Raw genomic sequence first — 12,085 nt, forward strand, 5'->3', positions numbered from 1 at the left:
CATTGTGTAAAATTGGGAGTTGGGAGAAAAGAATGGTCAAACTCAGATTTCCAAACCCTTTTTGCTCGTTTTGCAGCTTTTCAATTCAGACCTTATCCAACACAATTTGAATCCTGCTATTTTCGTGATGACATGATCATAACAAGCATGGTATCATTTTAAAGAGAAATCATCTTTCGAATGATGTAAAATATGCATCGTTTGAAATTGGGAGTAGGGAGAAATTAATGGCCAAACACAGATTTCCAAACTTTTTTGAGAGGTTTATATATGTATATATTTACCAACATACATTACCCAGCACAGCGGACAGTATGTCGCCCAACAATGTAAGTGTGCACTGAAACCACACTTGAACGCGACCACGTAAAATAATAATTCATCACTGCATTTAGCATCATCACTTTTACTGCTGCGATTCCCTAAAATAAAATGATATAAGGGAAGACTTTGTTCTAGAAGTTGAAGAACTCGTATCCAATCCATACAACAATTTAGTATTTGCCCCAAGGTTCAATGGTAAGTTGGTAACAAAGCGGAAGAGAAAAAATACATTCAAGAAACTGACCTTCGGTTTTACATTGATGGTCTGCGTCATTATACGCGTACGTACAGTTCAATAATTATTTGCCATAATTACACGAAGGCAATGTATACATATTCAATACATTTTCATTCAACTTCAATCCAACAATAAATAAATGGGTTGGAGTATACTTTAATCATGGAGCTAATGTTAATAGCTATATGCTTTAATAAAGAAGCAATAAAATTAAGCTTGTGATATTACATTTTAATTTCATTAATATTATCATACTGTATATAGGAACAAACAAAAACACACAGATCCATCACTATGATCACACGATCAATGCTATTAAATTTATGTATGTTCTAATACAAACACACATTCCGAATAACAATTTATAAATAAATATCTATTTTCTTCTGGCAGAATGTCTTACCAACCAATGTGCAGCTGGACAGTTATGCTGGGATCGATTTGGGTCAACGGAATCAACGCATGTCTGTCAGTGTCAGAGGGACCAAGGATATGACTGCAGCCAACCTTCCAGTAAGTTTTACCACGTCCATCCATGGTTACTCGCTGCTATAACATTCAAATCATTTATTCTTCCCTTTAAATAATAATGTATTACCAAGGACTATATAGGATATGTGTGAACTTCAGAAAATCTTCATACATAATCATTTCCATCATATATACCTATTTTGTAAAGCCCTGCATGGGAACAATCAGAACCCCTTTTTATCAACTGATGTTTTTTTTAATCCATCCATCAAGTACGGGTCCGCTCATTCTTTTTTAAATCAGCACAAATGAGCAAGTATACCTTGTACCCTTCACTTTTATTGGGCTCTATATCTTTGCCTCAAAATTTCTTGAAGGTATAATGATTTATGCTCACGAGGGCTGGGCGCCATGGGGGGGGGCAGGGAGTCGACTATACTCTCATATGGTTTTTTTTTCATCAAGCAGTAAAATAATAGAAAAGAGGAAAAATAAAATCTAAGAAGAAAAGAGAATTGGGAAAGAAGAAAAATATATATATATAAAAGAAAGGTCTGGGTATAATAATGCAACCCACTCTATAATAAGCATCTATTCGATTTAGAGCATCACCCCCATTAAAATACACTGGTACAACTCCTGTTAAAAAGTAGGAAGGTGGCAGGCCCGCGGATTGCAGAAATCAGTTATAACATATAGGCATACGTGGGTACTAAACTGGGCACAATCGGTTGTAACATAGGATTCACACCTTTCCTCAAATTAATGTATGGATTAAAATTCGTATGAAATCAGAATATTGTTCGACAGTCTTCATTGAATTCTTTAGTTATGTGAAATGCAGTTTTACTTGTTTCAGAATGAGGCGTAGGGCTTACTAAATACTTTAAAGCCTACCAGTGATCAGGATAGCAATCATTCTGTTTTAGAAGATTTAATCAAATTCTTGATGCAGGTCGCAAGATACCCAATAATTATTCGTATAAGTTATGTTTAAATACCAGCACTATCATGAAATATCTACCGGTCTTTCATTAACTCGATCGCAGACGTCCAAACACAAATCACTTGCTATGGCCCTCACTGTCGCAGCGGGATATTCCAGTCGCCGTTTTATCCCGACATGTATGCTGCACGGGCTACTGTCTTGTATCTTCTGTACATCCCAAGTGCAACTAAGATCATGTTCACATTCAGCGTCCCATTCGAACTTGAGAAATACAAGGACGATCTGACGGTTGGTCCAGGGTTGGCATTGGACTTCAGTCTTGATCTACGAGGGGAAGATATTCCAAAGCGTGATGTCCATCACTTCTCGGGAAACAAGGTTCCGAAGGATTTCGTTCTGGATGATACAGACTCGGCATGGATGTATTTTTTGACTGATAAGAACACGGAAAGATCTGGATTTCAGGTGAACTGGACAAGCGAAGGTAAACATCTTTCTGATCGATATGATAGGCTTTATAATCATACTGAAATATTAAATCAACATTTGAAAGGTTGGAGTAGTGACAACCTTTTCCAATTGTTATATCGAACCTTGCACAAAGCTGAATCCAACATTCTAAGTGTCACTTTGGCATGTCCGCATGCATGTCTCAGGTATTTTGAGGTGGGCAATTCCATAAATTATGTACGTCCGACCCCCCCCCCGGTGTGGGACCTTCATGAAATTTTTTGTCTCTGATTTCTGGTTCTTTTGACAGTCTGTAATGTTCCATAAGGACCATGACTTGGTTAGTTTATGAATTGAAGTAAGACTTGAGAAAAATGGGGGTAGGACGTACAAAAATGTTGATAATTTCATGGAATTGCCCAGTTGAATAAGGGAAAATTTAGGGCTTGGACAACTTACTGATCGAACACTCTCGAATGCCATGTGTGCCAGTGGCGTAACTACGGGGGGGGGGGGCATGGGGGGCACGTGCCCCCCCCCCATCGGCTGACCAAAAAAAAAAAAACGGGGGAAAGGAGAAAAAGAGGGAGAAAGGAAGAGAAACGTAGTGGGAAAGAAGACATTATTGTTCATTATAATGTTATATTATATCATAATTGTGTTATGTTATATTACATAAGAAACATTTTTTCACAACTTTACGAGACAAAATTTGCTCAGGGCCTATGTCTTCATTGTTCCTGGTGCTCGCATTGTCTGTTTACCGAGAAATATAATCATGCTATACTAAAACCTCCCGTTTGCAAGTCAACATACACCAAACTGCCAAATATATTTCCTCGCACTTCGAGTTTAATATTATTGTTTAATGTACAATAGTATGCTTCTTTTTCATGACTACTTATAGTGATTGCCCTATTTTAAGGCCTTAATATAAAACATTTCCTGTCCGTGCTCACGTTCGCAATAGTAGATTGGTGAAATATGAATTCCTAGAATCAGTCCTTAAAATGTCCCTTTTTCTAATCTGAATATCAAAAATTTTCAGCTCGCGCTTCGCGCTCGCATCATTTGGTTAGTAAACTATGTATGGTCTTCGTGGATTCCTACAAACAAGCCTTAAAATGCCCCTCTTCAGTTCTGAATTTCCTAAATTTTCAGCTCGCGCTTCGCGCTCGCAAGATTTGATTAGTGAGATGGGTATGTTAATCATGATTACAAGTGCTTTATGTGCATGTTTAGATGCAATCCTAACAAAATAAGCAAGCGCTTATTGGCACTCGCATTAGATTACTACGGTGAGATGTGTATAATCTTAATGGATTCCTAAAATATAGTCCTTAAAATCTTCCTATTTGGGGGTCAATATTTACAAAAAATTCAGCTCGCGCTTCGCGCTCGCATTATTTAGCGAGACAAGTGCGTATCATGATTACAAAAGATTGATTACAATGTCCTTTTTTAGGTCTGAATATAAAAAATTTTATTATTTGACCAGTGAGAGACATTTCCGTTTGATGCCACTGTCCTTAAAATGTCTCTAATAGGTCAGTATACCCAGCAACTGGGCGCCCTTCGCGCGCTCACTTATATAGTGACTCAAAACTTTTGCTGGTGCCCCCCCAATGCCATGACCCACGGTACGCCACTGATGTGTGCAGTAGCTATCTGGAAGTACACCCATGTCCATTCATCGGTAACAAAATCATGATTACATAAGTGGGATCATGATGATGATAATGTAGTTCTTGTAATTTATGGTGACAACAAATTATCATATTTCATTTCCACACTATATCCATGAAGATCGGCTACCACCCGTAATCGTATGCCCATCAGACGTCACTGTGCCTGCACTGGCCGGCTCACAAAGTGCTTCTGTGACGTGGGTTCAACCGACGACCTCGGAGCCAGTGTTCGTTCAAAGCGACTTCGATTCCGGGCATGAATTTGGCATTGGACGCCATGTTGTGATCTACACTGCTACTGATGAAGCGGGAAACGAAGGACAGTGCTTCTTTTATGTCACCGTAGAGGGTCAGTCAACTTTGATGTTTTGTATTTTGGCAATTCTGAACTGACGAAATATCTTACAATCAAAATAACAGATTGCAACATGTGCAAGAACGGGTATGTGTGGATCTGCCAAGACATTAACGTATTTCTTATTATCTTTTCCTTTCTGGGTAATCATCAATGCTGGGTATGTCGAGGTTGATATGGTTTCTGAGGTCAGTCTCGACTTCAGTTAAGAGACATCTCGATTCCGAAAGTGCGGGTATTGATTTTTGTTTTTACCTCAGGATCTTAGATATCAACGATAATGGTTCATTAAACGGTGAAACGCGTCTTTCGAGATAATTAAGATGCACCTCCTGTTATAGGCAAAATACACTTGGAAGAAATTGCCGAAATTCATTTCATTCATCTTGCCGAATATCATTGTTAGTGTCTCGAGAGTTGATATCTATCTCTTTATCATTATCACTGACCTAGATCAAGTTCTTGATCAGGGACTTCTCTGATCATGATCTCAGAAAATAATATCGATGTTGAACGGCGTATCCTAAATTAGATATCAATTTCAAACTCTTATGTCTTGCAGTGTTGAGAACCATTGCCGAATTTACGATGTCTTCTATTTTTAACATCAGACATAGTGTCTCAGTCTATGGGAAAAAAATGACAGAATACTGAGAACAGTAAAGGACAACAAAGCATGATGCATAAAGTATAGTGTCTTCTGCACCCCCATTACCCAGGGCCATATAGTTATCATCAAAATCAACAACTTGTTACACATGCATAGAACATTTTCAACTCATGGATTGCTGAAACTATGGTCCATGCTGAAACCAATTAAGTAATGAAAAGAGAGCTGTTATCTGTGTTGTAACTTAAGACGTATATATTCTTGTGGTTATGTAACGAATAGGTGATCCAAGTACGAACCTAGCACCTGTAATATCAGGTTGCCCGGTAAGTAGGACACCAGCAGTGTACAACACCAGTCCGCTTGCAACATCTCTCCCAGTCTTCTTCCAACCACCCAACGCCTCGAACCCAGTCAACGCCAGTGATATTATCACGACAGTTTCCTCTCAAATGCCTGGAGATGTCTTCGATCACGGGGTACATCTAGTGCTTTACAGGTTCATCAACAGCAACGGATTACAAGCCGACTGCGTCATTCCTATCCAGGTCTCAGGTGAGGAATGATGTAGACTTTCTTCTGTTACCTTGGTTACCTATCCTTCATATGGTGACTACGAATTCGGTTATTCCCATGTAACACTTCCCAGTATACCAGAATGATGTGGGTTTAACTCATAACCTGCCACGGCCTTGCATGCGAGCCGACCCTCCACTGCTTCATACATAGGCCTAGGCCAACTTGGAAGTAATTTTGGTTGTACGATAAGAACGAATTGCATAACATTCTTGCAACGAAACACCCCTTTTCTGTTTTGATGGACAGTAACTTATAAATCAATATCTCAAACCGAACCACTAACATCAATCAAAATGCGTAATTATAATCATGGTTAAAGCTTGGTGATGTTACGAAATTGATGAGGCCTATCAGACAACTTACTGTGATCAGACGACAGACACCTCTGTTTTCGATGCACAACACTATAAAAAATAGTGGGTAAATTTGTTACCACTACAACCGATTCGGGGCAGTATTTTATCCAATGCGGAAAACATATTGTCCAGTATAAGGTTAAAACATAATCAGCAATTTTAATGTTAGAAAAAAAATTGGGCATCAATTACGTTAGAATGGGCAAAATTTTCATCACACTGGAAAAAATAAAATGCCCGAATGAAATGCCCAATGTTGGTTGGACACATAATTACCTTAATGGAGCACTTGTACCCAATATATTTTAAGAGTGTGCAATAACAAGGAATCGTTTGAAATACATAACCGCGCCTTGTACCCTTTGCCATTTTTTTTATGTGATTAGAGAAAACATTATGGATTCAATATAAATGTAAATATCCTATTTTTGCAGAGGTGGACTTTTGCGCATCACGCCCTTGTGATCCTGATCTTGAAATTTGTCACCACACTCCTACAAGCTTCTACTGCTTTGTAATTGCAAGTAAGATGAGTTTTCCTAAATACTTTTTAACTCTTGTCAAATTGCAAAGAAGCTGTTATGAAAATTATGGAATTATTTTTTGGGAGTCTTGAGCCAATTTAATCTTATAGTCTAACCATATTGTGCACTAAAAGTAAAATGGGGGTAAAGTTGACATGGAAGTGTAGATATCTCACAATCAGATTTGATAGAAAGCTTATACGATTTGATTTGCCAATATGGTAAACGGTAAATAAAAATTACCACACATTACCATAACGTCACCATGTGTGTGGAACGAGCAGGATCTGCTAATTCTGCCTTTATTCGCATTTCCAAATCCAATGAACGGGACTTTCAGGCGAAGTAAATATACTCAATCTGTTCGTCACGTATTGAAACATATGCACTTGTCCGACTCTTCACTTGCAGATGATACCGTTGAGCCAGAGTTAGTCGACTGTCCAGATGACATCCACGTCTTCATGGCCCCCTTGGATCTTTTCGTGTCTGTGAACTGGACTGAACCGACGGCTTCTGATGACTCAGGACGAGTTGTCCTAGAATCGTCCCACAGCTCTGGTGATCTCTTCTCAACCCAAGGGCCACTTGCCATTGTCATCTATGAAGCGAGGGACATGAACAATAACTCAGCGATGTGTTCTTTCAGCGTAAATGTTACCGGTAACTCTAAGATCGTCACGCATCCCTTATCCTTTAGATTGACAAAAATCGTACTTTATGTAAATTGCATCGGTAAGTTATCTAGGACGACGCATACTGTTTGTGACACAGAAAGTTACCTCTATAGAGTTCAGTGGTGTGGAATTTTCTATCTAGAGAAGATGTGAATGCCCTGTCCGTGCGTAATCTGCGTTTTCGGTTTGACCGATTATCATTGAGAAAGTATATGCAGAAGTATAAGCGGCTCAGATGACGAATTAGGGGTATTTGGTTTTAAATAATTGAAAATGCTTTCGAATTTTATTCAATTATTTCTAATAAGGACCCAGGTTATTTCGAAACATTAATATTTGCATAACCTTTGTTGTAAAACAAGATAGGCATTAAGAATTCTAACAGAGATTCCTCAATATCATTCCAGGGGTATATGAATATATAAATCCAAGCATCGATGACTATTCGATATTGTTAATTCAATTTTTCAACAATTTAATTAACATAAAATATCATTCCGTTTTTATTACGTTACTGAATGTAGCGGATGACACCGGACCCAACCTGACTTGCCCAGAGAACATCACACTACCATTAAACGGATCAAGTGATAGAGTTGTCACGTGGCCAGAGGTCACCGCATACGATCCATCAGGTCCTGTTTCCATCATCCAAAATCATCATCCCAATGATAGTTTCCCGTCGGAATCAACAACAGCGGTTATTTATGTTGCATCCGACAGATACGGAAATATCAACTTTTGCTCATTCATTGTCACCATCGTCGATATGCCATCACCCCAACATCGTAAGTAGGGAAAAGGAAGAAAAACAAATTGACTTAATGATAATAATAATATTCCGCATTTATATAGCGCTTAATACATCGGAACGACGTCTCTAAGCGCTTTACAGACATATAATTACCCCGGTCATCGGATCCTTGCATGCCCGCATACAATGTATGCACCTTCTCCACTCCCTGGGGAGCATTCCAACAAGAGTTCCAAGACTCAATTGCTAGGCATAGTACATAATGCTTTCGCATCCTACCGGGTACCCATTTAACACCTGGGTGGAGACTGGCAAAGTGTGGATTAACGCCTTGCCAAAGGACGCTAGGCCATGGTGGGATTCGAACACACGACCCTCTGATTACAAGGCGAGAGTCAGAACCGCTACACCACGACGCTTCCACTTCTTTAAACTTTAATGAGCTATCGATGAGACATTGCATAAAAGAGAAGGCCACCGAGATGTGAAGTTGATCTGTACATGTTGATTACGGATTAAATGCAGACAATTCAGAAAAAGTCGCTTAAGTTTAGATGCGAATCAAAAGAATTTTTAAAAATAGTTATGCGCGAACAAATCCCCATTTCAAACTTTAATTGTCCATAAGGAATAAATAATTTTTAATGAATTGTGTATGGAAAAAAATATGTCCAAGGAATAATGATTGTAAAACAAAACAAATTCAACTATCTGATAAAAAAGCATATGGGATGTAATATATATATATATATAAGTACACAAAACTTCGCAAATCTTCGGTGGAATTTCGCAAACTGTCAATAATGTTTCCCTTTTCTCTTCTCTTATCCATTTACAAAAAGCCTTTCACTTTCTGATCCCGGATCCGAAAACTGTCAATAATGTTTCTCTGTTCTCTGTTTTCTTCTTTTACCCATTTACGAAATATCCTTTTCACTTAATGCTTCAGATCCCGGTTCCGATATCAGGTATTTCGATGTCTATTCTGTTCAAGATTATCATTTGCAATTTTTGTTTTCTTGTTTAAAAAAAAGCTTTTCCGGTACAAGCTACGATTGCCTTGATTGTTGTCATCGGCATGATTATCCTCGTTGCTATGATGATCATGTTCCTAATAAAGTAAGTTTTTTTTTATAATGAACCATTTTGCAAAAAAAAAGTTTGCGGATATGGTATCGTTGAGAAAATACGGAAACATATGACAATTAGCCTCCTTTAAATTCTCTGGTGTAAGATGAGGGTTATGATTGGTAGTTGACGCTTATTAGTAGTGCTTATTAAGGATATTGTGTCGTGTAGGCCTCAAACGTCCCCGGTTACCGATAAATTGTAATACACATACACAACGTCCCCATTTTGCATGATACGGGAATATATCCCCAATATACAGAGTGTTTTTTTTTCTTTACCGTCCCCGTTTGTCACCAATATTATTATGTGCGCTTGCACATCCTTACCCTTATACACACGAACTAGAGAGAGCCCCCTCTCCCCCTCTAGTTTACCTTCTATTCAAATGTTTTCATTCAATCATTCAAATGGCGCATAATTATTATAAGCAAATTATCATTGAATTTTGATCAGTTTATAGCCCGGGGGCCACTTCCATTCACGAGTAGATACCATGCGCGACCATGGGGTCTCGAAAAGCACCCTAAACACGTATTTTCCATATTCTGAAAATGCACCCCTTAAAAAGTGTTGGCGTGTGAAACCATACCCTTAACAAGTATTGGAAACAAAACGATACTCTTGGCAAATATTCCCTGAAATGAACCCCTAAACAAGTACAGGGGCCTGCTTCATAAAGCTGTTCGTAAGTTACGAATGACTTTACGCACGACTGGTGACCCTTTCTTGTGTTATATGATATATCCCTATGTAGCTGACTTATGTATAATAATATGTTCCAGTCATTCGTAAAGTTGTGCGTAACTTTACGAACAGCTTTATGAAACACCACCCAGGAATGTTTTATTGTTACGGGTTCTTCGGTGGTCGGCTTTACCTTGTTTGGTTTAGTACGACCCCACCTTCTACACCTCGCGCAAATCGGACTCTAAACACGAAGTGTTGGGGCAAAAGCGACATCCTTTATAAAACATTTTAATTTTGTTTTATCATTCCCGCAAATTCGACCCTAAACACGTAATTTTCCTAGCGAAATAGATACCCTTTTTTCATTATTTTTGTGTTTTTGACACCCTTATCACGTTACGTACGTAACGTGCCCTATCGTGAAAAGGACATCCTTTTTACGTGTTTTTGGTCGCGCATGGTATCCACTCGTCAATAAGTGCCCCCCCCCCGGGGGGTTTATAGCAAACAGATTTCATTAATTAACCAGGCATAACGGCATATTAGTATATAGAGCGCCCGCCTCATAAACGGGGGGTTGTGGGTTCGATCCCCGGCCGAGTCATACCAAAGGCTTATAAAAATGGGACCTTCTGCCTTCTTGCTTGGCGCTTAGTATTTAAACAAGGGTAATGATTATATATTGTGCAGGGCTCACTGGAAGAGCAGTCTTTTGATTAAAGTGACTGCCCTGGGTAAATAAAACGTTATTATTATTAATCATTATAATAGCTAATAAGTTTTGTTGCATATTGTTTTTATTTGATAGATCCAAAAAAGACAGGAAGAAAGAGGAACAGAAGAAGAATGCGAGCATCGAAGCTCCAAACAGTGAAGGACAAAGCCCTTAGAAAATACATCAAGGATAGTTCAAGATTCGCCGTTGATAACTATTTTTTTTCGGGAGGGGGATCTGAATTCATGTTTTTACGTGGATTATAAAGGAAAATGCCTCGACAGAAGGAAACCCACATTTTCATCATTATTTTAGTGAAAAGGAATGTGAAAATTAAAACCTTAATACTCAAGAGTGAAACTTACATACAAAAACAATAGATTGTGAACGATACTTTGATTATAATTATATCAAGGCCGATGCATAGCTGAACATCAGTTTTCTGAAAATATCAACTGATGCGACAATGAGACGGAATTTTCCACACAAGAAAAGGAGAACGGAGTAAAAGTGATGCATGAGTCAGTTGTTTGTACTGTCAAGTAGTTGATATAAAGTTTTATAATGAAAAAGTGTTTTCCTTTTATACAATGACTGATGATTTGCAGGATAATAAACAAACAAATTAAAGTGACAACAATCAGTCTGAAATAGGAGTTTATATGTGACATAATTATCGTTTGCCACTTTTGACTTGTAAATTTCGAAAGGCAATCAGTCATACTCACCAAATATTTGTAGAATTACTGGAATGTTCTTCAAAATTATACTGGCAACCCGCATATCATTATAGTGTCCTGAATTCTTAGGGATCTATATATACATATATTTTTGGCAATATGGGATATGGACGGGTGACAACTTCAGTTAAAGGGGAATGAAACCCTTGGAACAAGTGGGCTTGTGTGGAAAGAGAAAAATAAAAGAACAAGATCTTGGAAAGTTTGAGAAAAATTGGACAAATAATGAGAAAGTTATGAGCATCAACAAGCTTCCCTTTGATGCCTACAAAATACCCCCCAAATGTCTCTTTTTGCTCTTTCTTATAGTGATACAAACCCTTTATCCATAATATATTCTTTGCTCATAACTTTCTTATTATTCATTCAATTTTTCTCAAACTTTCGTTGATCTGTTTCTTTGATTATTCTGTTTTCACATAAGCTATCTTGTTCCAAAGGTTTTGTCTTTCTTTAAATATATTTGGTTCCTACTTTGAGGCGTAGAATATTTACAAGAAAGATGAGAGGGAAAGAAGGGGGTTGGTGTGGTTGATTGAACAGTAAATGCTTATTTTGTAATATTGTGCTTGTATAAGTACTTGTTTGATATCTTAATATTGTTGAAGAAAAAATAAGTTAGATAACTCTCATTCCTTTACACAAAACTTACACTTTTATAGAAAGTATATGTTCTTCAATAGTGATTTATTAAACTGTAAATGCTTATTTTGTAATATTAACACTGTGCTTGTATAAGTATACTTGTTTGATATCTTACTATTGTTGAAGAAAAAATAAGTTAGATAATTGTCATTCATTTACACAAAACTTAAACTTTTCTAGAAAGTGTAATTA

General features: G+C 37.8%; 1 protein-coding gene across 1 annotated transcript; it reads left to right on the top strand.

Annotated features, from left to right (window-relative positions):
• Positions 1–960: 960 nt before the first annotated feature.
• Positions 961–11,043, top strand: LOC121409416 (hyalin-like). Its single transcript, XM_041601354.1, has 9 exons — positions 961–1,075; positions 2,083–2,466; positions 4,239–4,469; positions 5,368–5,640; positions 6,455–6,544; positions 6,956–7,207; positions 7,746–8,009; positions 9,010–9,094; positions 10,602–11,043. Exons 2-9 carry the CDS (start codon positions 2,157–2,159, stop codon positions 10,681–10,683), a joined length of 1,587 nt encoding a protein of 528 aa, XP_041457288.1. The 5' UTR covers positions 961–1,075; positions 2,083–2,156; the 3' UTR covers positions 10,684–11,043.
• Positions 11,044–12,085: the final 1,042 nt, after the last annotated feature.

This window comes from Lytechinus variegatus, chromosome 2 (genome assembly GCF_018143015.1).
Source record: "Lytechinus variegatus isolate NC3 chromosome 2, Lvar_3.0, whole genome shotgun sequence".
NCBI classification, from domain to species: domain Eukaryota; kingdom Metazoa; phylum Echinodermata; class Echinoidea; order Temnopleuroida; family Toxopneustidae; genus Lytechinus; species Lytechinus variegatus.

What these genes read in the sequence shown, in the direction of transcription:
- LOC121409416 (XM_041601354.1), top strand. Translation starts at nt 2,157, where the DNA reads ATGTATGCTGCACGGGCTACTGTCTTGTATCTTCTGTACATCCCAAGT. An exon ending in CTTTTATGTCACCGTAGAGG is followed by an intron (nt 4,470 to 5,367) that starts GTCAGTCAACTT and finishes TGTAACGAATAG; the next exon opens with GTGATCCAAGTACGAACCTA. An exon ending in ATGATCATGTTCCTAATAAA is followed by an intron (nt 9,095 to 10,601) that starts GTAAGTTTTTTT and finishes TTTATTTGATAG; the next exon opens with ATCCAAAAAAGACAGGAAGA.